The 26,140-nt window shown below is 39.2% G+C and overlaps 1 protein-coding gene across 2 annotated transcripts; it reads right to left on the bottom strand.

Moving 5' to 3' along the window:
* Window positions 1-1,348: 1,348 nt before the first annotated feature.
* phactr2 (phosphatase and actin regulator 2) lies at window positions 1,349-25,515 on the bottom strand. 2 transcript variants are annotated; one of them, XM_059358814.1, is made up of 13 exons: window positions 25,306-25,515; window positions 16,999-17,184; window positions 16,076-16,150; window positions 15,424-15,564; window positions 13,060-13,305; window positions 11,096-11,621; window positions 10,074-10,249; window positions 9,631-9,787; window positions 9,231-9,286; window positions 7,702-7,763; window positions 7,191-7,328; window positions 5,475-5,551; window positions 1,349-4,356 (listed from the first exon to the last, which is right to left on the bottom strand). In XM_059358814.1, exons 1-13 carry the CDS (start codon window positions 25,346-25,348, stop codon window positions 4,341-4,343), a joined length of 1,899 nt encoding a protein of 632 aa, XP_059214797.1. In that variant the 5' UTR covers window positions 25,349-25,515; the 3' UTR covers window positions 1,349-4,340. The 2 variants fall into 2 exon arrangements, with proteins under 2 accessions (XP_059214797.1, XP_059214798.1); XM_059358815.1 differs by lacking the exon at window positions 13,060-13,305.
* Window positions 25,516-26,140: the final 625 nt, after the last annotated feature.

The following is a 26,140-nucleotide window of genomic DNA, read 5'->3' as shown; positions in this document are numbered from 1 at the left end:
GATTCTTTATATACAAAAACAATATACATTTGGACGTAACAGTAGCTGTTGGGATATAAGACACAATCCTATGACTTCAAAGATTAATTAAAAATATCAATGCAATTCAGTGACTGTCGATGCATTTATGGGTTTCATAGTGCGATTGACTGACACTTGCGAATCCCCAGCAAATCATGATACCTTACTGTGAATTTCACACAATCAACGAAAGGTTACATGTTGAAGATTAAAGGCTTTCGGTCAACAGCAGCAGCAGTCTGGTTATGGCTCTCTGATTTTATTGGGTGTAATCTGATTTGTGGGAGTGATAGAGGAGGTCTCAAGCACCATTACAAATGTAAACATTTTCATGAACTGGTGGACGCCAGAGTGTCTGTGACTGTTTTAAACAAACTCAATTAGAATTCTAGAGAAATATATTTTGAAATCTAATGAGGGGAAATTGATTATTTGATACTTGGATTCAACATTACCAGCTATGCAAATTAATATGGGATGTTTTACGCTTTCTTTGGGTCTCAGAAGGTTCACTGTGTTGAATTTACAGTTCCGCACAAGATGAGATGAAACAGACTGCAGCCATAAAAGGTTTTTTTTTTACAGGACTCGCTCTTTGTGATTAATACTGACTGGTTAATTACATAACATCAACTGTCAAGGCTCCTTCACACTCAAGTGCATTGTCTAGAAGCTATAGCTAATTTTGGACTAAAATATGTAATGATGCACCAGTGTTGCAGAAAAGAAAAACCTCACACATATTTCTTAAGCTTTCAACATTATTTCCAGCTATTCTTGTGCCAGCTATGAGAAAAAAACATGTATTTTTGACTACATTTTTTACCAGTCATGATTTAGAGATTAACTTGTCTTTATGGAGATGAAAGCAGCATATCTATGTCGAAGCTGTTCCACCAGGTAAGACTTTTAATTTATAATGTTTTATTATAGTATTTGTTGCTTTACGTTAACCTTCAGAAAAGCTAATTTCCTACTATGTGCAACCAATCAGACTCATTTTTACTTACTTATAAAGTGCAACTGGATTACGTACTGCCCCTGATGTAGTTTCAATTTCAAGTCACATCCTGTTTGGTGTTTTCTAGTTTGTGCAAGGGGACCTATGGTCATCTGAGGAAATAAATCACAAGTGAGGTCCAGAAAGGATTATAAATTGCTTTTAAACTGAGTCTCCATCCATGAAATGGCTACTGCACTGCACCTGCTGAGTCTAGCCAGAGTGAAGGTGGAACAGAATATGAAATAAGGTGTGAGAGATTTATCACTACCTGCATTATGTGTTGTCCAGTCAGTTTGGTGAAGACGTTAGTTATTTGATATAGTGTGGTCAATATGCTGCCGAGAAACAGCAGGACTGAGCTGTGCACTTCAGTATTATTGTTTGGGGATATATATATATATAAATATAAAAGAAGACACCTAAAATCAGAGCTTAAAACAGTCACATCAAAGTTCTAATTTATCATATTGGTAATAAAATTGATTTCAATGTATGCACATGCTTGATATACATTATGTACAAAATAATCAATATATATAACAACATAGACATTGACATGAATGAATACTGTTGGTTCTCTTTTCTATCGCTGTACATCAATTTTATGTTACAACCTACGCACATTCAGAAGCAGAAAGAAGAAATCTGTCCTTTTCAGTTACTAGCTGAAAGAATGACAAGTGTTGTGGAGGTTGGAGGTCCGTTATGAGAACACAAGCCTTTGGACGTCAGCAAGCTCAATCTGTCAATCATTTTCTAGCCAACATCTCCTGTAGAGCCCAAATATGCCGGGAAGAAAAATATGCTGTTGTTTAGTTTTTATAAGAATGGCCACAGCATGTTTTTCTGTACCAGCTTCTAATATAAGTCCTAAAATATTTTAGAAAGCAATAAGTGCAAGTTCTCTGTCCTTCTACATTTCACCTCTGACTTTCCTTTTCTGATTGCTCAGTGAAACGTTCTGGCATTCACACAAAACTAAATCATTATTAATGGATGCCCTTTTACATTTTTCATTAACATACATTTGAGTCTTTAGAGCACTCTGAAGCAGAAAATCTATAAATGCATAAAGGTGATAATGATTGAAATGACCACCTCAGCTACGATGCTTAGAAACTGTAAATCTTCACACACACTTAATTTCTTTGTTTCTAAATGTATACATGTCTAACATTCACCTCCTCTTGAGTGACCTTAATTTGTTCTGCAGCCAATTTGTATTTAATCTGCTAAAATAAAAATAAATCCAGACTAAAACAGCTTTCCAAGAGTGCACAAAATGCCAAATGTAATCCAAAAAAGAATTGGAATATAAAATCAGATAAGACACACTATGTGCTGCTTAGACTCCCAAGTGTTTTGGAATCATGGTTACATAACAAACGATATTTTAGTTTTGCCTTGAAATACTAAAGAAATGAAGAAGAAGAAGAAGAAGAAGAAAAAGTTCAACCATTTGGAAAATACTCTTGTTTTAGTTCGTGGTTATTGTTTCTCATTTTTTGAGAGCTAGATTAGAAGACTGATACAACTCATGACTTTGGGCTATTTATAAAGCAACAGGAATTTAGCTTAGTTTAGCATAAAGACTGGAAACAAGGGGAAATAGCGACCCTGGCTCTGTTCAATGGATAAAAAAGTCTACCAGCACCTCTTAATAAACACCTTGTCTTTTAATGTGTATAAAAACAGAAATATAAAGAGCCAGGCTAACAGTTTCCCCTGCGCCCTGTGTCTATGCTAAGCTAAACTAAGCTAAGCTAATCGCCAGCTGGTGGTATTGACTTTCTCATTCTAACACTCAGCAAGAAAGTGAATAAGTGCACAAATGTAACAATATAATAGAAAATGTCCTTAATAACTTCACATAGTTGACATAATCAACTTTGATTTTAATTGTTTTCAGTTTAATGTCTTTTAGGATAAAAACAGCATAAAGCACCACCAGCTCAGCAATTTTTTTCCTTTAAAAAAATCACTGAAATTACTAATAGATAACAAATATAGCTGCAGATTGAGTTTGAGCTGAGTAAATACATTTTTTCAGCCTTAGTTTATTTCCAAGAGTTGAAGAATTCCTTTAAATTCTCAGGTTCAAAAGAGATTTTTACCAAGGGGAGTCAATGTGCATGTTAGGGCGAGGTGCAAAAGGACCACTTGTCAGGAAGTCTCTCCTCACAGGCAGAGAGATAAAATTGCATGTTCAAGGAAATTAAAAATAAAGTACCTCTCGTCTTGTTCGAGAGGACTGTTGATTGCTTCAGCTGTGAAACTCTATACACATACGCCTCCAAACAAAATCAAAACTTAAAAATCAGAAGACCAACATACAATCAAATCCCTGCTTTTTCTTTGGCACTCTGAGTAAGAGCTCCAGCCAAAAACCTACAAAGTCGAAATCCTCCAGACAGCAAGTCCAGCACTTTGTGATCAGAGGATTGCACTTAATAACTCAACACAAGATATGTGAAGATGAACGGTCATCGTGTTTCATCAGGAGGAGTGTTGAGGGATTGGCTAGAATTTGAGTGATTTCCATTGCACTTCTATTAGAGCCTCAGGTGCCCACCGATCCCCAAGCTAAAGCAGTCATAAATATAACACTGGCAGATTATTCTTCATCTACATACACAACCTCATCCTCCTAGCCTATAACTCTTATGATATATTGCCCTCTAGTGGCAATTTACTTTAAATATGTCTCATACTGAGCTGCAGTATTTCAGATTCGGCTCCGAGAGGCACATCGGAGCAGAACAAACTGCCTCTCCTCCCCTCTGATCTGTGACATCGGTGCTGACATCAGCACGCTGCTATCCAATCACTCCCACTTCCTGTCCTAGGAGGATGCCCATATATGGCCATTTGGCAGGTTATGACAAGGCATACCTTGGCAAGAACACAATCTCTTAAGTAAAACTGAGCCACATTCATTACTAAGAGGGTAATTTTGCTCATTTTTCCTCCCCGGAGGCTCTCATGACGAGGCCTGAAGGGAACCAAAACAAACAAACAAAAAACATCATTAACCAACAGGTTCTGGCCTTCTAAAATAAATAATCTTCTCAGAGCGCACTACGCACACAACTGTTCTGACTATAGATATGTGCAAATGCTTCACTGGTGTCCATGGATGGCCGAGGCCTTAAGACACACCTTCAGCTGTCACTAGAGACAGAAATACATGTCATCAGGTGCAAGAGGATCCCAAATGGACTGAGCTGTGTACTGAGGGTCTGGAGGGCCGGGAGACTGCTGGGAGCGGTGGATCAGAGAGCTTGTGGTGCTGACGTCCAGCTGGCAGTGAGAGTGTTTAGGGCCGATGGAATCTGAAAAATCCAAACACACAGGCTTAGATTGTGAAAACATATTACAGACAGGCACCGTGCAATAGAAAACCTACAAATTATAATCAATAGAAATCACATTTTCCCCTCTAGCTGCAATCACTTTGCTGTCACACATGCATATTGTCATTTAGGGTTGCACTCAAATTTGTTTCTACAAAGAACATGTAAGTTTTCATACTTTATCCTTAAAATGACCATTTATGTTCATTTCAAGCACTTTCAAGGTATCTAAACCAAAGATTCACAGCTTTTCAAAGGCTTTTTTTTAAATCATCATCTAAATTGTTATTATACATAATAAATAAATACTATAAAATAAAATGTCCTTTATATCCACAGCAATAAATGTATTGTGTCACATTCTATCTGTTCTTATTAACTTGTATGTTTTGTCTGTTGTGAGACGCCAGGAGACCACAACCCTGTCTTGCACTTGTACTGTCACGCTACTACAAATAAACTAAACCATTGCAGCAGCAGTAGACCTGTCTTCTGTGAGCTAAAATGACTGGTTTTGTGAGAGAAATGTGGTGTTGTTCAGGAGAGCATAACTGCCTCACTTCCCCATCGGAAAGGGCTGTCTGACAGCAAGGTTAAGCAGTGAAAATACTGTAAATATATTATACACTTAAACTGTTTTTTAGGTGGCTAACATCTGTTTTGCTGCAGACCCTGACCACAGCAATACATTAGTTAGCTTCTGTGTGTGTTCTCATGCCTGTTTTTCCAAATTTGGTGCGTGCCAACTATGATAAGTACCTCATACAACCCCACTTCTAATAATCAGAACTATCCCTTTAATCTATCTGCACTCTGTACATCAGTATAAAACAATGGCACACAGATCTAATAACATATGAGAGAGTGGACCTGAATTTTATTGACAATCAATGCCTGAAGCTAATGAACTGTAGTCAACCCAGGCTTGTATATCATTACTTTAATGTTAGTAGAAATGGCTTTGGAGGATCAGAGTACTATAATTATTGATTCATGTGAGCTAATAAACAGCAGGATTTATGGTGATAAATTACTAATGAAGCGTGAGTTATAGCCAGAGTTGGCTAAATGGTAGAAGTCATCGACCCCTTGAGTACCTGGTGAACTGTTTGCTGTCTTCATGAACCTCCATCTCTCGGCTCTTAAACTCGTTCAGCTCCTTACGGATAGCAGCCTGAGGGGGAGAACACAACACACACACACAGACACACACACAGACACACACACACACACAGACACTGATAAAAATGCACCTAGCAGGAAGGCCACCTGCTCCCCAATCACACACACATCATTAAAACACAGTGATTATGCAGTTTGTTTTCTACTCTAATCACATCCACTCTGTGGCGTCTCATTGGGACTTTTTGATCTCTTTATGAATATTTTCCATAAACCTGCACAGCTGCAGACTTTACTGAAGAAAACTTACCACAATACATATTTTCACGCTATAATGACACAGCAGCAAGCATGCACTGATCTTTTTTCTCTTAGGGCATGGTTTTGTCAATGTTTGTCCATTGTTATCAAACAACATTAAAAAAAAAAAAATATATATATATATAGAATTGTTGTATTCAGAAAGTAAGAAACAAACTCTTGGTTGCATTTGACTGGCTGCAAAAATCTTTCAGGTAATGTAAAGTCTCTCTCTGTTTCTTTCCATATACAGCATTTGTGCCGCCCTCTTACACTCAGTAGGTGTGTCCCATGCGTTCATGTTTCCCTTACTTGTGTCTTTTCCTATCCTTTTCCTAGCTATGCATGAAGAGACAAAGAAACCATGCAAGGAGAGAAGAAAAGTGTGTCACATGAAGGGATGTCAATTTATGATCACACCTGGATCAGCTGTCCATCAGCCTTTACAGCTGTAGAGACTTTTGATAGATTGAGTTCATGACTGTGTTCATATGCACTGTACTATAGTAAGAAAGACTGCACACAGTTATCACAGGAAGAGCAGCAGTGATTTATCTCTGTGGCCTGTTACCTGTTTAACTTGCAGTTCAAGCGAGGAACTATCAAATAAGCAACATGAGATGCACGCAGTTTGGTAATGCAGGAAATTAAGGGTATTGGCTTTGATTTTTGCGTGCTGTGTAGTTCCAATTATGAACAGCAGAGGGCAGGCATGACATAGAAAACAGCCACCCAACACCCTTATGGCCTTTCTTCTATATGGCAGACATTCGTACAATAGATCTGGTGCATGCATGTGCTTATATTCTTTCTGTATCATCTCACATAATGTGAGAAAAACGACAAATACACTATATGGTCAAAAGTTTATAGTGTGGACTTTCGATCTGGGGTTGTTTATCATGTGACCCTGTGCACAGCAAGGTCTATAAAAATAGAGTTTTCCCGAGTTGTAAATGAAAGAACTTGAAAATCCTCCGCAGAGCTCCTAACATCAACTGCATGCATGCACCACCTTCGGAATGAACTGGAACACCGACTGCAAGCCAGACTTTATTGTCCAACAGCAGTGCCAGACTTCACTAATGCTCTTGTGGCTCAATGGGAAGAAAATCCCTGCAGGCAACATTTTGTGGAAAGCCTCGACAACAGAGAGGAGGCTGTTATAGCATCATATTAATGCTCAAGGTTTTGGAATTACCTATCCAACAATCATATATAGGTGAAATATTCAGGTATCCTGGTACCTTTGCTGATTTGAAGTGTGCTGAAAGTGTTAAAAAATGTACTGGGTATGTAATATAAGCTTTTAACAGGTTAATGGGGAAAAAAGTAGTCAACACTAAAAAGATTTTAAAATATTTTCCATTGTGATGAATTAAATGTAGCACCTTGTCAGCTGGAGTAAGCCGTGTCCAGGGTTTGTCCGCCCGCCGGTCATAATCCTTGGCGTCCGTTACCTCCACATACTCATTAAAACGCAGGATCCTGCGGGCGACGAGCTCTGCCACTGTAGGCCTCACACTCAGCTACACAAGCACAGAAAGAAGAGGGAAATAAAGAATATAAACCAACATCACAATATTTTTTCCTTCTAGTTTTAAGTCTGACATACTGCGTATGCCTATATGCTTGTTTATTTTATTATTATTATTTAAAGTTATCCATGAAGCAAAAGGTATCTATAATGACAAGCGTGAGAGACAGAAATCTTCTCGGCTAAACAACAAGTGTTTGTTCCATCTGTGTCCACTAGATGGCCTGATCTATCCGCACATAGCATCTTTTCTGTCTTCTAATGTGACTCATAAGGTGGAGCAAAACATATTAGCAGCTAAATATAGACTCACTGTGCCCTCTCTGTTCTCTCTTATGTTTGTGTGTGGTTGGTGTTTACTGTACCTTTCTGGAGAGTCTCCTTTTAATCTCTTGCTTGGCTTCTTGCTCCTCTGCTTCATTCTTTTCTGCATGCAGAGAAACCGACAGAGTCATTTCACACCTACTGTGTCTGCAGCGAGCTTCTGCTTCTACTTATAACTGCAAGATGCGATTTGCCATATTAAAGCGTGTCCACGGCGGTGGAGCGGTGTGATTGCCTTCACAAAAATAAGAGCGAAAGGGGAAATCATGTCCTTTAAGTTGCTCTAGAGACAGAATGAATAATGGTGTTAAATCTGTGATGCAGTCTTTCAAGTACAGTATGTTTAATATGTTTAGTTTCTTCATAGAAGTGTAAGTGTCCATTAATGGATAACACAAGATGATTAACTATAAGAAACCTTGTTTGGAAATACATTTTTATATTGTGATATTATACTGTGGGGTTATGTTACAATTCAATTTGAAATGTGTCATAGTTGTTCCTCTATGTATTTAAAGATACCTTGGTTTGAATTTTAATTTCCTGTGCTGTATTCACTGGATACAAAACTGGTGATTGTGGGCTGGTTTTTCTGCTTAGCATTAAGCATATTTACTCAGTCTTTAGTAGGAGAAAATCGGTCTAAACCAGTTCAGTAAAGCCATTAGCAAAATGACTGTCAAAATATAAAACACAAAGCGTAATTGCTTCTTTAAGGTCTCAGAAATACAAAACTGGCAGAGAAAGCGAGCCACAAGCCAGCAGGGTGATTTAAGTACTGCCTGACACACACGTTTTATTGACTATTAGACAATCTATTTAGAGTAGACCTGTAATGCTCATTTTTTTTTTTTTTTCATACTGCCCACGGCTGCTCTTCCTCTGTTCACCCTCTATTTGCAGGTGTTTTCACACCTGCCTTATTTAGTTCGGTTGAATTGATTCTTGATTCTTGGTGCAGCTTCCACCCAAAGCTGAACCACAAACTTTAAGCACAATTGTCAGGACTGTGTTTGTGTGAGAGAGACAGAGACAAGGTGGGAGTTTAAACGTTTTTAGTATATTTCAGTCTGGTCTTCTTCTTATTTACTATTTTTATATTTCATCATAGATTTCGTTAACAAAATTAACACTTTTTCCTAGTTTTATCAACTATAATTACCCAATAGATCTTTGAAATGTGAAGTCGTACTGCAGGAAACTACAGAAGCAATTTTCGGAGTAAATTCTATCACGGGATGCCGCTCGCTAATTTCAAGCTTCAGCGACAAGACCAATGTTGCATATTAAATCAGTGCTTATCTCTACCTGGTGTTACTAAATATTTCACTGGCATGTGAACACAATTACACTATGTATCAGAGAAAGTCGTGCAGCACTGCCAGCATGCTTTACATTTGAAGTTTGTTCGATGCCGCAACTGCACACACATTCCCCTGCCACCATATCGATTTGTCATAATATTACCATAGCTATAAAACATGTGATGTTACTATTTCAGCTTGTAAATATCATGATAATTGTGCATCATCTCATGCCTCAGCCTTAATAGTGCATTTCAGAGACTTACGCTTAAGGATGTTTCTCTGTTCCAGCTCCTCTGTGGTGGGTCTTTGGCTCAGGCGCCTGAAAGCAGAAATCTTTGTTCACATACTTTTCTACAAGGAGCAGATAAGATATGATTTAAACTTCAGACTGACTTCAGAGAAACAACTTCACACAGCCTTTTTATTTGACACCTTTTTGTTGTTGTTTTTCTGCCTCATCTGGTAGAAAAAAAGGCCAAACTGAACTTCAGCACAGATTTTTACTGTGCATCATTTGTATCAGTACACCGCCCACAACAACACGAAAAAACAATTAACAGTTTCTTTTATTACCTACAGCTCAGCCAATTCTACTATGAAAATTCACACCTAGCTACATTTTCACAGCATGCTGAGCGTGCGTGTGTGTGTGTGTGTGTGTACCTGACTAGTTTGCTGCCTATCTGCTGGCGGAGCTCATGTCTCTCCGTCTCGGAGCTGCGCGGCAGAATGTTTTTCTCCTCCAGTTCTCTCTTGCTGGGTCGGTTCCCCAGCTTGATGTTCAGGGTGTCTCGTCGGCGGATCTTAATGGCCAGAGCGCCTGGAACAGACACGCAGCAGGAAGAATTAGTCACAGGCCTTAAAAAAAACATGCACGGCCAACTGAGATGTCGCCACAGTAATGACGCCATGTTTACGTCCACTGACAATCCAGGTTAGCCTTAGCTAAAGATGTGTTGGGAAATTTCTGGATCTGGCATGCTAAATATCAACTATCATGACACCCTCAATGTCACTATGGGTTGTTTGTATGATTTCTGCAGGTGTAGGTGCAGATCATGTGGATCTCCATTAATGTGTGATGTTTAATAAAACTAATGCCATACTGGTTGTGTACTCGTCTTCCTCTTCATCTTCCGTCTCATCGCGGTACAGGATTGGTCCGTCTGAGTCAGAGTCGCTTGTTTGGCTGTCTCTCGGCCTGTCAGGGATCACCGTCACCTCGGCATGCTCCGTGTTCACACTGAGGCCCTGTGACCTTTCAGCTTGGCCTTCCCCAGACCTGCAGGAAACAGGAAAGATGGTGTGAGCTCACGTATTTGTGAAATTGGAGAATTCCTGGTACCTGTAAAACTGTCTCCAACAAATATATAATAATAATAATTTACTTCATTGCACACACTGAATTAATCCTTGTGCCTCACCAGTGGTAAGAACTTATTTTTGGCTTTAATTTTGAGTTTTCTTCAGTCATTCTGGCTGCATATATGGCATACATTTTAGCAATGGTGAGTTCAACCTCAGCTCCTATAGTCTATAATAAACTATATATCCAAATTAGAGACACTCTGACCCTTAAGGACAATTTTTTCCCCAATCGAAACCCATTAAAACCACCACAGCATAAAATCATACATTTTCTTATATCAACCTTTCAGAACTGATGTCAGTTAAAAAAGGTAACTCCCTTAAAGTGGAACATATTATCAATATTTAGTATGTTTATAGCACTTTGCGGAGGGGGACATTATTGTCTTCTACAGGTAACAACTGTGTAACAACAAACTTTTTCTCTTCTTAACCTGACACTGAATTTAAAAAATGCATCAAAGTCAATGTTGTGTTAATCAGGGACATTTAGAATTTAGTATCTAGAACATAATTCAAGTTGTGGATTAGGTAGTTAAACCATTATAAGGGTCAAAATATTGAAAATAAATGAATATTTGTTTGTGATGATTAGGACTGAAGTCAAAGGAAAATGATACATATACATATTTCAATATCAGTCATTCTGTCAGCACGTATCTAAGTGATTACAGTAAGACAACTGTTTGTAATGTACTCTAGCAGTATGAGAAGAGACATGTACATTTTACCCGCTGTAATGATCATACTAGACATTTACCTCGGGCTGTTCTCCCTGGTAGATTCTGTTTCTCCTGCCTTCTCTCCTTCTCCTCCCTCCCCTCCCGTTCTCCCCCGTTTCCCCCCCTGAGAGCTGCTGCCAGTCTCTCCCTCTGTGAAGGAAGTGTCCTCTGTATCAGTGTTGATGTGAGGGGACAGGACAGAGGGTTCAGGACCCTTGTGGGCCTCCTTGCCCACAGCAGAGGCATTGGGAGTAGATTTAGGCTCTAGAGCATGTTGAGAAGTTCCTTCTGGTTCATTGCCTGAAGCTTTAGATGAGACAGTTTTGGTATCTGAGGAAAGGGGCGAGGATTTTAACTCCCCAGGCTGGCTAGGAGTCTCTGCGGGGGTCTTTTGAGGTACGGAGGAAGAGTTGGGAGTGTTTGATTTCCGGTTGGTCCTTGAATCGGTCCCCTCAGTCTGTGCTGCGGAGTCCTTAGACACACGAGAACGAGGGGTGGAGGTGGAGGTGGAGGCGGGGGTGGTTTTTGTTGTTAATCCTGTCTTCTTTGGCTGGGAGGATTTGACTGAAGAGAAGCAGGAGTAAGAGAAGCAGAGAAGAGATAAATTAGACTTTTTCGGTCTTCCAGGTGCTCCAGTTTCCTCCCACAGACATGCAGCTTACATAAAAAAACTGTTTGTAGGTGTGAACTCACTTCTGTATATATATAAATGCTACATAAATACTAAACATTTTTTATTTTGTTTCAGATTTTTACTCAAAGAAGAACACAGGCCAAGTGGTTATAAGAGCAGATATCTATGCTGCAGCAGAAAAAAACTGCTTAATTATAGTATGTACAATAGGGTTTTTTCATTACTTTATCCAATATTACATATTATTTTTCAAATTAATCTGTTGATGGTTTAGGCTATAAAATGCCAGGAAATTGTAAATATTCTTGTAAATAATTGAAAATGTGCATTACTTTGTGGCTGGCTGTTCAACTAATAAGCCAATCATTTTGTTTCTTATCTTCAATATACTGTACAAACATTCCAAAATTAATTTGTAAATTAGAACATGCTGGCAGCCATTTAAGTAATAGAATAAGCATTTCTAGCTACGTCATTAAAACTTGGACAGATATAGAAGTAGTGAAGTAGTCCTTTAAATGTTTGTGAAGCGTCTTTGTGTGTAAAGCAGCCTGAGGGAAGGAATGTACTTAAAATGTTAATAACACACTACTGAAACAACTTTTGTCCCACTTCCCCAATAAATCAAAATTAAATGCACAGAGGCCTCCAGAAAAGACATGGACATCACATGCAGGATACTGTTCTGGGCTCGGTGCTGCTCAGTTCCACCATGCTGTAAATCGCAGAAGTACAATCTATGCAGGGATTACGGGTGATGATCATGCCTTACAATCATGCCATCAATCAAAATCATACAAGCTTGTCGGCGCTCATTTTATAAAGGCCATACTATACTGACTTCAGTCACACTCGTGCTCATACACACATTCACACAGTTGTACAGGGTATTTACAGAGCTCAAACAAATACATTTTCACTTCTTCTTTCTCAGAAACAGATATCAAACTCTATGGTTACTCACTTCACTGGAAATCCCTTCCAACTAAGAAAGGACACTATCATCAGAGAAAGACAGGGGAATACTATTTCTTGACGTGACTAACACTTCGTATACACAGGGGAGAGTACATGACGCAGTGGCTAACAGGTGCAGACAAGAGTTATTATAATTAACAACAATTAAGGCTAAAACTAAATTCTTCCACATCGTACAGATACGTCAGTATCTGTATCTGTTCATCCAATAAAATCAAAAACAAAAGAAAATAAATAATTAATGACAATTTTAAAACTAGAATAACTGGTGCAGATAGTGGGTTTTCATTCCTTTCCAACAGTGAAACAAGCACTTTTTCCATGCAGGGAGGAACGCAGGCAAAAACACTGACAGGCAAACTGGCTTCAGTCCCAAATAGCCAGACTTACCAATCCCTCGACTAGTGTTGTTAGTGCTTCGCAGGTTAGCTTTAGCTTGAGTGGATGAGCCTGTCTTGCCTGTGGTTTTAGCAGTCTTTTTAGTCCCCGATGCACCGTCTCTGTGCTTGGTTGTAGCTGCAGCGTTACTAGCCGCTTTGGAAGAGGCGGGCAGAGTGGCACTTTGCTGTTTTTTAGCTTGTGCGTCTCGAGGTCGCACCTGCTTTCCCCGGGCGAGGGACTTAGTTTCGGACCTCTCTGAGCAGATCATTGGAAGCAGGAAGGTATTTAGAGGTTAAAACAGGGATTGAAAGCAAGATATTAAGATGCACATCAGTGCAAACAGAAGGACATGCAGATAAGCAAAGAAATAGACGCTGAAAGAAAAAAGGTGAGTTGGACAAAGATGATGATGTGAGATGATGTTTAATTTGAAAAGTCTTGGGCAGCTTCTATAAGGGACTGTATCAAAATGAAGGATGTATATAGCTTGAGATATAAAAAGAGACTAAATGTGTATATTAAACGGATAGTTTGGAAGTTTTGCATCTGCGCTATCTGAGGTATTTATCCATACGTCAGTGTATTACCTACAGTAGATGGCATTCGGTGCGGCCGCAGTTTCGAGTAGCAGGCAAGAGTACTGACACAGAAGCTAAGTAATGTAGTGTACACTATATTTAAAATATTTTCACCATTTTACCCTGTTGTCAGGCAGCCCTATGTTTATGAAAGTTTATGAGAGGAGAACTGAAGCTGTCGTTGCTCTCATCAAAGCCACCAGACTCCATTGACAAAAACAGTAATTTTACCTCATAAAAACATGGGAGTTGCTGGTCTACCACTACCTCCATCTGTTTTGTTTGCGTTATTCTGTTTCTTTGGTGTTTCAAAGCATTACTTTGGATTCACCAAAGTCGAACAATAACAATTGAGGCAGCGGTCAGCCAACAACTCCAGTGTACTGCAAGGTTAAAATTACTGTTGTTTTCAAAGGAGTCTGGTGGCTCTTTAAGCAAGTGCTGATTGAATTAATGCCTTCAGTTCCTTGTCAAAAACAGATGGCCTTTTTAGGTGACTAAAATATATTTTACTGCTTCCACCGTCCACAGCAGTACATCACTCAGGTCCTGTGGTGGTACTCCTGTATGCATCTCTAACCTATGTAGTGTGCCAAACACCATCTACTGAAGGCAGTACACTGAATATGGATGCAATGTATGCAACCCCACCACAATAAACCCAACTATCCCTTTGACCTTCCGCAACCTTCACTGTGAAGGCATGCGTGTTCTGTTACTGTACTTGCAGTGTTTGTTGCCTGGGCCTGTCTGACTATTGACCAATGAACAAACAAATGGCTCCGAGTTCAATGCTAACAGGGTTGAGATGAGAACAGCACAACACTTAAGCTGCATCAGACAGAAGAACAGTGGCGTGTCTCCTGAGGGAGAGGGAGGCATTAGGAGAGGGCTCCTGCTCTTCAGACTGTGAATGCCTGCTGCAGGCTGATATAATGGGAATATCTATTTGAACACATTAGACCCTGTCAGAGATCCCACAGAGGATTTAATGTCAGAAAACTGAAGCTGATACAAATGCATTCTTCGACCTAGAGGAAACAACATCTAAAAAAAGCTGCAACAATTAGTTCTAGCACATAAGACAAGCTTTGTTTTCTACTGACCACATACAGAACGTCTCCATGTCCCAGAGAAAATCTGTAAACCTGGAGAAAAAAACTTTTCTTATGCTTGAGGCGTAACATATTTCCATGACCTTTGATATTACTGGAGAGAAAGAGCCTCTTTGTAATTCTTTATATTGATTTTTTTCCTTCTCTGTGTAGATACGACAATGTCTTCATTCAACAAACATTGTGGAAATATCAATATCTCTGAGGTGCCTTTTATCTTGTATAATTTATGCACAAAGTTGTATCCCTGCAATAATTGTACCATTACTCCAACAGCCGCAACTGAGCCTTAGCTAAGTCCCGCCCCTCAATCATAGGCCAATCATAGTGTAGCGTCCAACTGGGCCAGGGTCTGATGACCATATATGGCTCTGCTCCTAAGATTCTTATGCAACCTTTTAGATTTTATTTACTTTCAGGCTGGTTTTGTGGATTTCCAGTTAAACGCTGTGCCTGGGGCATGTGTAATATTGAAACTCATGGCCCAGAGCGGCTGGAAAGAAGATATAAAAACCTGTGGAGCCTGAAAAACTGAATTCTTGTTGAAGGTTTTAATATACTCATGAAAAATGATTTTCCCCAAGTCTAAAGCCACAACTAGTCCAGAGATCCAAAAGCTTAGGACTCTAATAAACCCAAATTAACAGCATGTTTGACAGAGTGACTTGTTCAGCAGTTACCTGATTTGTCCTCAGTGCTAGCGGGTGCCGTGGCCTGTTCCCCCTGCGCCGTTTCTGGAGACTCAATGTCAACTTTAACCTCCTCTGATGTCACACTTGGTGTGGCATGGCCATTCAGATTTTCACTGCTGATCGTTTCCTCTACAAGAGACAAAACAAGTAAGACAACATAAATATAAATACATAGAAAATAGAATATGCAAGGGAGGCCAAAAGACTAATGGGCTTTCCCCTATTTTTGTTCTGAACAGTCAAATAAAATAAACTTAGTAGATGACAGTTTTACTTGCACAGATGTCATAGTTATATGAACCTAAATAATCATTAGAATAAACTAATACAAGTTTTTGGATTGTCTAGAAGCATGCTTTAAGCTGTTGTTTAAACACTGACAGAGACTGATCTGAGTGCTGTTTAACGCTGTTCCACAATAGGGGTCGTATATATCTTACCGAGCATTGACTACGGCAGGTTTTAAAGTAGGAATGTGAAGGTGACTTGACTGCTTAGTCTGGTAAGAATTTAGATCAGAACTGACACTAAAGATTTATTGTGCACTCCTGTGTTGTTTAATGACAATAAAGCTGAACCTTGAACCTTGGATAAGTGGAAATAAATGAATTGACGAAGGTGAATGAATGATCAGACAAACCTTGGTCAGGGATGAGAACTCCTTTCTTGATGAGCTCCTCCCTCGTTTGTCTGGTGGAGATTTTTCTCTCTAGAACTGAAACATTAACAGGATGAAGGCCTTTTAGCTGCAGCAGCCAATTCAAACAGAATTCTACAAAAGCATTGCACAACAGCTGCGTTCCTCTTCTGATTGCTAAATCGCCACTGCACGTGACAGCACCACATATCCTGACACAGATGAGGAACTAAGTCAATTCTGCCATCCTGATTCCCGCTGCAAAGAAACTGCGATTTTTCTTACCAACACCTCTTGAAAATGGGATCATAAGAAATCAGTCTTAAAAATTATATAAAAGTGTCTTTCATTTATATTATTTTATATCATTTCTATTGCGATGTTAAAAACCATCTGTGCTACAGACAATATTTATATAATTTGGATGCTGCTTTAGGTTCTGATCATGAAGCTGTTCAAACCATAGAAGAAGAAAAAAACAAAAATAAGCTTTGAGATGTGGTTATTTCATATACTGTTTATTTTTAAATCGTGCTATATTGTGATATATACAAAACCCCTGCTCCAAAACAATCACATTTAGATTTTAATGTCCCTCTTTGTCACTTCCAAATAAATTAAATAACTGGGTTCAAACATTTTAATACATTTTACATAATGGAGGAAGGTTTTACCTAGCAGCCATAAAGACAAAGACTCTCTGCTTTTTTTAATTTATTGCCCAGCCAACACTTCAGGGATAAATCAGTGAGAACAAACGTTCACTCTTTTCCTTTTAAAGCTCCTCTGGGAGCAACGCCATGCCTGTTCACACTTAACCTGCAGCATAAATCCTAAAATGCCAGCCATGATGTTGTGTAGCGATTGACAGAAGAGAGCAAATCATCACTTGCTTGTAAAATGTAATTAAAACACACACACACTACCTTTGGAGAGATCCTGGAACTTGTCGCTGGTCTTCTTCTTCCTCCACTTCCAGGGTTTGAACAGTTTTCCGATAGATGACAGTTTGCCTCGCTGCTGCCGTGATGCAGGGGCATTCTGGGTATTGGCGGCGCTGTCCACCACCACGTCACAGCTGGCCAGTGATGATGATTTCTCCAATCCATCAACTGCAAGACACACATGCAGAAATACAAGATGAGAAATACAAAAATAGAACATCGAAAATCAGATTGGCATGAGGATAAAAATAAAAGCATGCACTACAGCTCTGTAGATGCAATAGATGAAGGTTTATGTATTTTAATACACATTGTACCATATAAATAAACAGCATAATGTATTATGTTTACAGCTTTAGACTGGACTGGACTTAAATGTGTTAACACCAGTTCCAGATTAATTTCAAGCAAACAAAGCCTTCTTTTCACTAGTTCAAACTGCAAAACACTGAGTAGTTTCATTGTTATCCCTGTTATTATCACAGGGTAACTCATGATACACTAGAATCAGGATATCTTGTCCAAATCACTATTTAGGGCCCAGTTTTGCCTCTTTACACAAACAAGATGTTTACAAGATAGGACAAAACAAAAAGAAAGATATTTCTATGAGTCTTGGTCACAAAAATCCTGACTTTTCTGTAGCTTTTTCTTGTGCAAAGGTTGTTCTGTTTTCACCCCTAAAGATTATTCAACTAACACAATCTGAGAAGACCCCTCCTTGGTTGAACTGCCCAATGCTTATAGACGTACGCACTCAATAATTGCTTACTGTCACGGACCTTGGATTGAGTGAATGGCCTGTACATTCACTCAATCACTTCACTCAGCTCTAATGGTTCAGCAGGAAAGTAATTTCTAACTCTGTACAGTATTTGCCGTGTGTGTGTGTCTTGGCTAGATCCCTGTCCTTCCACAACTCCTCCTCTTCCTGTTGAAAGATTAGAAGTCCTGTGAACCCTCTGGAAGACTGCAGACAGTGTGCGGATGGTGTGTGTGTTTATGTGCATGTGTGTATGTGTGTCTGCGCCATGCCGGAACCATACAGAGGAAAGAGAGGTGGTGTGATTCCCTTAGATTCAAGCAGAGGAAGTTTTTTTTTCCAGCTACATTCGGCCACTGCTGAATCACTCATGCCTGGGATCAAAAGCTTATAATCACTGCATAGAAAGTTTAAGTAATTTCTCTCAGAGTCTCATAATTTGTACCCTGAAATTAATAAATTAATTCAGAGGAATGTCAAGTTATTGTTGCAGCTGTTTGTGGCTATTTTAATGTACAGGTGCATTCAAATAACTTAATTAATTCACTCAAATTAAAGGCAGAATTCGTACACACAACTTTTAATTCCAGCCCCTCCTTCTCTGACTCGAGAAACCCCAGAAACCTTCCGAACACACCAAAATAAAAAAGACACAGATGAGCAATCAGGTGTTTTCTGTTGCTGCTGCTGATGAAAAACCATGACGATGTAAAAACCAACTGCCCTAAGCTCATGTCCTCAATAACCACTGACAAACTGAATAAAGATTGGTTGAGTGTGCTATGTTTTCTATTTAAAAGGCTTATGCAGCAGCAGTCAGCTAAAAAACAGATGAAAACACACAAGGCAAAGTTGGCCGGATGATCCAGATGTTCAGCACATTCAACAATAAAGGGATTACTAGTAAGGTAACCATTTGTCCAACAGCACCAAAACCAGTATTTGACAGGTAATTTAAAGGCACACAGCTGAACGCCAACAAATGAAAGGCATCCTTCTATAAAACCCATCTGTAATATTTTCTCTTTGGGCACATCTGATGGAGCGGTCAGCTCAATTGAAAACACTCAATACCCTGTTGATTGGTTGGCTATTACCGGCACTAATACGCTGCTGATGCCAATACACAATGTTGTCGACCATCTGGTGCTCAGTGTGCCTCACTGACAGACATGAGCTGATAATAATGAACATACAGTAGTGTTCAATATAATAGCAGTCCAATGTGACCAGATTAATCCAGGTTTTTAGTATATTTTTTATTGCTACATGGCACAAGGTACCAGTAGGTGCAGTAGATTCTCAGAAAACCAACAAGACCCTGCATAAGAGCTTATGCAGCTCTTAAGGCTGTGCAATTGGGCAATTAGTTGAAAGGGGTGTGTTAAAAAATATAGCAGTGTGCATTCAATCAGTGAGGTCATCAATTTTGTGAAAAATCAGGTGTGAATCAGGTGGCCCCTATTTAAGGATGAAGCCAGCACTTGTTGAACATCTCTTTGAAAGCCTGACAAAAATGGGTCGTTCAAGACATTGTTCAGAAGAACAGCGTACTTTGATTAAAAAGTTGATTGGAGAGGGGAAAACTTATAAAGAGGTGCAAATAGTTATAGGCTGTTCAGCTAAAATGATCTCCAATGCTTTAAAATGGAGAGCAAAACCAGAGACACGTGGCCGAAAACGGAAGACAACCATCAAAATGGACAGCCTTAAGAGCACAGCCTTAAGAGCGTGCATATCACGAATGCTGGGTCTTGTTGGTTTTCTGAGAATCTACTGCACCTACTGGTACCTTGTTTGCCATGTAGCAATAAAAATATACTAAAAACCTGGATTAATCTGGTTAGTCACATTGGACTGCTATTATATTGAACACTACTGTAACTGCCTATGACTGCTGGCTGATCAATGTATCGTTTCAGTAAGAGCATCCTGTACTATATCAAATGTAATGGTCAGGTTTGAAGCATTTGGTGGGGCTCTAATAGTATTGCAGCATGTTCCTTTTGTTAAAGTATGTGTAAAATCACAGTGTGACACAAAACTAATACAGGTATGAATGCTCGCAGGTATTATTTTGCTCACCTTATGACCCTAACTGTCGAGGGATGTAGCAAAACAACATTTGCATACATAACAGGGCAATTAAAAAGGCACAAAAACCAAGAGCAAAGACATGGAAAAGTGTAGTGCAGAGGCCAGTACATGCTCTCCCTAGACACCAATTTAATTCTCTCTCTCGCACACACATGTACATCCACACACACACACACACACTCATTTCCTGTTCCTGTGTTGATATCAAATCGCAACAATAGGTGCATTTCAGCAGCTGCTTTGCGCAGCTAATGATGGGAAACTCAGTAACAGCGATTATCATCGCCATTAGCCTAACTATTAAACCTCGAGTGGGAACCAAATAGGGACAATGGAAGGACTTATTGCAGAGAAGGGAAGACAGAAAGAGAAAAGAAAGAGAAACAGTGGAGAGGAGTGAAAGAAAAACTGTTGTTGACGTTAGAGAAGGGAGAAAATATGAAGCGAGAGAGGAGACAGTGAACTGACAGATGACAGATGGATTTCATAAGTCATCTTCGTCAACAGACACCTGCCTCCTTTCTTTCATTATGAGTGTTTAAACCAAAACTGACAGACAGTATTTTTTAGACTGCTGTGTGTCATGTAACAATACAGGAAATGGATGTTTTGCTACATGACACACACATGCAGCGCATTCATTCACAGTGAGTTTGTTCATTTGTAGAAATCTCACAGAAGAGCAACACTACCTCATACCATTATTATAATGTACAGTTACATAACTTTTCAGGGCATTAAAACAATTACTGGTATGTGACATTTAATTTAACTTTATTTGCTTTTTTTATTTTATTCTACATGTTCTATTTAAACATTTTGCCAAAATAAACTGTTCGCACTAACCCGATCCTGTAAAAAACATTAAATTCTACTCAGCTCAACCAGTAAGCTATGAATGACTCAGCTGAGACCACAGTCACGTGATAAAAATTAAGCAAATTTCGACTCAACTGCAGGGTGTGTACACAAAGCAGAGAGAGGACAATAGGGCTTGTAAGTAGAGGTTGAAAAATACATATAGATCAATATGTATAGCATGTTGAACCCTCTATTGGGCACTTGAAAAATGTTGGGTATGTAGATTACAGTTTTTTATGATGTCTGTTTCTACAGACATGCAGGGCTAATATAAATTTGACATAATAGGATAGGCCTGAATTGTTGACTTATATTTGAGGTTATGGTGTAGTTATTATGGAAGGGGCAAAGACGGGAGCCAGGTGATGTTATTATATAGGAGGTTTCATATAATATCAGGAGGTCAAGTGAGGGTGAGGTACAAGGATGGGTCAACAAAATATCAGACCTTAACACAAGAGAAAGCAGTTTCTTTCTCGTTTAAAACCAAAAGTCAGCGCTCTTTTTAAAGTATGACCAGGATCCTTTCCTAACCTTAACCATGTGCGTATTATTGTAACCATGATGACAAAGTTCACCTAACCTTACCTTAGTACTTATTTTAACCCCAGCCATAATCTTTCCCCTGCTCTAATGAATTCATTTTTATGCCTAAACTGAACCAAACCTTAACCACAGCAACCCCTACATGCCCAAACAACCTGACATATAAAAACAAAAATAGAACATAGGAAGTGACAGCATGAACCACTATCTGTAAACAGGCAGCTGAAGAATACAATATAGCTTCACCCCATACTTTAAACTGAATGTCCTCATTGATGGTGCAACAAGAAAAGATGATATGAGAGAAATTCGAAGCCTCAGTTCATTAATATAACAGTAAGTATGCCAACCTGGATTAATTATGAAAATATAAACACATTCATTGCCCACTAGAACTGCAAACACTTGCAGTTTTACAGTATTCTTGCATTTTAGGCAAGTACAAGTCGTCCAAGAAAAGCAAAGTAATACTGACTACAGATTTTTAATCACAGCAATGTGGCTCAAATCCACCTCAGGTTAACTCGGAGATGTTATTACACATTACAATTGCTGACTCGACTACATGAGTCCACACTGGATTTCATACTGAGGCGTTTTATTTTGAAACAGATGACTCCCAATGTCATGCTAGAAGGGTGAGTCAGGACTTGGATGTAAAGCAGCTGTGGAAATGAGTGGGATAATCAGAAACACAACTTGAGAAAAGGCAGACATTTCAATAAAGTAATCTCACACAAGATTTAGTCATTGAACCGTAAAGGGTTCGCTAAATACATGTAAAGAAAAGATGTAATGTTGGGGTTAAAGTGGCGATGCATTGTGACAAAGGCAGCATGTTTTTTTAGACGTTATAGCAGGAACATGTGTTGAGGAGGAGGGGAAAGGGAGAGGCTTCCTTCCTTCACTGCAAGTCACCGGGGAGGGAAGAACTAGACGTCACGAACAGAGGAAGAGGGATGGAAGGGGAGACAAAAGAGAGGAGAAGACGGAGAAAGAAGGGGAGAGGTGGAAAGAAAATGTGGAAAAGAGGAGGGCAGAAATGGGGATGGAAAGAAGAAGAAAATAAGGCAAAAAGAGGTGTTGGATGAGAGCGGAGGGAGGGGCGACACTGGGCATTAGCTGATGTTTTAACACTTGGGTCATTTCTTCCAAACCTTTCTCCAATGTAGGCCAGAGAAGCACAGCACTGTTTAACTCATGATACTCACAGGACCCGCTGTTGGATTAAGTCAGGAGTTACAGACCAAAAAGGAATCTAACAGGAAACTGCAGCTTTACAGTGTTTTAACGTACAGTCATAACTCATTAAGACTTCGAGGATATCAGCTTTATGATAATGATCTTTTAATAAGAGCCTGACAGGATCACTTCCCTCTCCTGCTCTTAGTACTGTGGATTCAGCATTTAAAGCATCATAATGTAACTCATAATGCAGCCATGCAGAGCATATAGATCATTAGTATAGCCTCGGGTTCCTATGCATGTTGGCTTAAGTGTGCTACACAGCAGTCTGGGTTTTACTTTAAATGCTGACAGTGTCATAAAAAGGGTCCAGTTTTGTTTTCATCCGGAGCCCTTCGTCCCTTCCTGTGCCTCACTGCCTAAAAGCGTTCCCATAAAAAATGTGAACAAATGTGAAATGTTTACTTTTATGGCTCATGGACAGACAAAGGACTACAGATGGCAAAAAAACTATGTGTAAGTGTGGAGGGACAGCACGTTCTCACACTCCTGTGCTATTGTAGTCTCATATCCTATCTTTTAAGGCTTTATGTCACTTTTGTAGCAGTTTCATCAGATAGCGGAAAAACTCATGATGCACCCATACTTAAGTTTTGTTCTGCATATAGTACTTTCAGTTACCTTACTTTTTGACAAATTTTTTTCGAACAAATAAGCCAAACAGGTTATAGTATCAGTGTTTAATTGTGCAGTCCAACAACTTTAAATGCAGCCAGAAATTGGCATTGGAATTCTTTGATAACTAAAGTTAATTTCTTAATTCTAGAAACATCAGCAGACACCAGGGTTCAATTAGTAGCTCTATAAAAAGCAATCTTCTTCAAAAGGATTATGAATCAGATTCAGATTGTATTGAATCATGTGCCTCCACACTCATCAATTCCTTCTATTGATGTTGACATGTTTCTCTGACAGTTGTGCATTGCAAAACAATGATGTCCTACTCATGTCTACACTGACAGCTTGTAATAAAAGGCAGTCATAACAGAGAGAAGAAACAGTGATGGCTTCATTTAGCGAAGAGAAATGTGAGGAACAGTGCAGCTTGTAATGTCTGTAAAATTATATTATCAAGTAAGGGTGCAATATGCTAAAACACCTTTCTATGTAACATGGGCTTAAATTCCAGAAATACCATGTATCTGATGCTCCCAAACAAACAAATACATTTTTTTTACATTAGCCTCACAAAGGCTTAGAAGAGTTTAAATGAAAACAAATGTTGCACAAATATCCTCTCATCTTGTCTACACTGTTTTCAGATCAATTAAATCCTGTGTCGGCCTACTTTTTTCCACTGAAAAAAATAATTAATAAGGGAATCTGTAACGAATCAGACAGATAGGCAGAAATCGTACATCAGTATTGATATCTATAAAATCTTATAAATTCCTATCCCTACTTCCACAGTACAAGGAGTCATTAATATGACGACTGAACCTGAACACGTGGGAGATTTTGGTCCTATATGCACACCAATAGGGGAATATCTTTTGGAAGAATACTGTTTATCCTCCTGAGACTTGAATATATGCAAAGGGTTATTTAAGATGACAATAAATGTTGCCGTTTTCTTTATTTTGTCAACAATCTGCTATCTAAAGCAGGGTTTATATTCATGGTTTGTATTAAATTGCAGGTTTTCTATTGCATCAGGTCGTAAACTGCAGTCACTCAAGTTTGTGTTTCTTTTTAATAGCGTATTGTATTTTGTTTTTGGAGTGTTATGTTTAAGAAATGGAAGGGATGCCCAAATAGAAATGAATACAACTGTGACAGAGACCTGAAACGACAAGTCTACAGTTGAAATCAATCAGGAAGTAGCATAAAGTTGCACAGATATGACAGCATTGAAATCAGAATGTATCCCCTTGCTTACAATAACAATATATATCATATTATTGTATCGATTCCTTTGAATACACAGCACTTCAGTCCTTTAATTATTAGAATTTGCTGTCTTTCTGTATTTTTGTATTATTGTAAACTGTGTTAGTGTGACACAAAAGGCAAAATGATTACTGCATCCACGACATTTAATAGACCAAATGTTAAATCAATTAATCGATAATGAAAGTACTCATTAGCTACAGCCCTAGAGAGAGCCTCAGCACCTCTTCAACTTAAAATGTAAGCTCTGCAATGGTTAAACCTAAACTATTAGTGATGGCATTTCCTTTCTCAAGATAAGGAGGCTCCCTTGACATGATGTTGTGTTGGTTAATAGGATCCTGACTGAGTTAAATGTAAATATAGACAATCTTCAGATAGCCCTCAGGTCAATCTCTGTTCTCTTGTAGGAAAACATGCTAAGCTGTTCATTTGGACCCATGTCAAACTGGTTGCTAAATACATAAACTCACATTAACTAAACCGTGCAGTTCTTTACTCAACAGAAACAATGCAACTCTTTAGTTACACAACAAATCCTCTCACACACCACAGTCTGCTCTAACACTGCTTATTTCACCGCTTTTACAACAGTTGGGTGTCACAACCAGCGATAAAATTAGAAACATAGAGGGTATTGATGCAAGAGCGTTCAAATGAATTTAACAGACTGCATCTAAGTGAGCCGACTTCCTATTAGCGAGAAACATTTGGGCGCTTTGTTTGCGTTGAAGTGTGAGGAAGTTTGCGACGAATTATCCGACAGAAATGTAAAGAAACAGAAAGACATCCTGAGCAAAAAGATAGCGAAATGTGTGTGAGAGAGAGACACAAGAGGGAGGCACGTACACACACATGCACACACACTCACTCACTCACTCACTCACCGCTCGCGGGCTGAGACACGGCAGACACAGCAGTCTGACCCATATTCAGCTGCTCCGGGCCGGTCGGACCGAGCCCCCTCCGCTAAAACAACACCCGAGTTCACGGCCTTCTGTCGCCCCTTAAATCCCGTCCGCAGCCGCCGAGTGCGTGCATTTCAGAAAAAAAGTTTCAGACCGTGATGGCTGAGTAGCTGGAAACTTGGTTCACTGACTGAGTCGCTACTACGTCGTAACTTCCCCTCCCACCTCCTCCTCCTCCTCCGCTCCTCCCGCTGCAGCTCCTCTTGTGAGCAGCTGAAGAATGCCTCTCATTCCTCGGTGCAGATTAGAGGCGCTGCTGGGGTCACAGGGTGAAGAGGTCCGACACCTCCAGCCACTAGTTTACACTGGCTAGGACGCAGTGATGGATGGAGGAGGCTTTAAGACAGAGGTCTCAAACTCAAATTACCTGGGGGCCGTTGGAGGCAGTATCAAAATGACCAAAAAAAGACACAAAATGACAGAAAAAAACTAAATTACTAAAAAAGACACAAAATGACCAAAAAAAAAAGACACAAAATGACAAAAAAAGACACAAAATTACCAAAAAAGACACCATTATAAAAAAAACACACAAAATTATTTAAAAAAGACACATACTTATTTAAAAAAGACACTCAATTACCAAAAACAAAGTAATTAAAGGGACCTTCCACACACAACACGGTAAGTGCCATTCATATAAAACTCACATTAAACTTTCATATCAAGGTGGGGGCCACAAAATATCATCACAAGGGCCGCAATTAGCCCGCGAGTTTGGGACAAATGCTTTAAGATATTTTACTTGAGTAAA

This window comes from Centropristis striata, chromosome 20 (genome assembly GCF_030273125.1).
Source record: "Centropristis striata isolate RG_2023a ecotype Rhode Island chromosome 20, C.striata_1.0, whole genome shotgun sequence".
In the NCBI taxonomy this organism is placed as follows: Eukaryota; Metazoa; Chordata; class Actinopteri; order Perciformes; family Serranidae; genus Centropristis; species Centropristis striata.
Note: the sequence above shows the minus strand (reverse complement) of the source record. Positions and strands in the feature narration are given on the sequence as shown.

Coding starts and splice junctions, on each gene's coding strand:
- phactr2 (XM_059358814.1), bottom strand. CDS start 25,348: ATGGGTCAGACTGCTGTGTCTGCCGTGTCTCAGCCCGCGAGCG. Junction 10,250..11,095: donor ACCAGGGAGAACAGCCCGAG/GTAAATGTCTAG, acceptor TGTTTCCTGCAG/GTCTGGGGAAGGCCAAGCTG. Junction 9,287..9,630: donor ATAGGCAGCAAACTAGTCAG/GTACACACACAC, acceptor TTCTGCTTTCAG/GCGCCTGAGCCAAAGACCCA.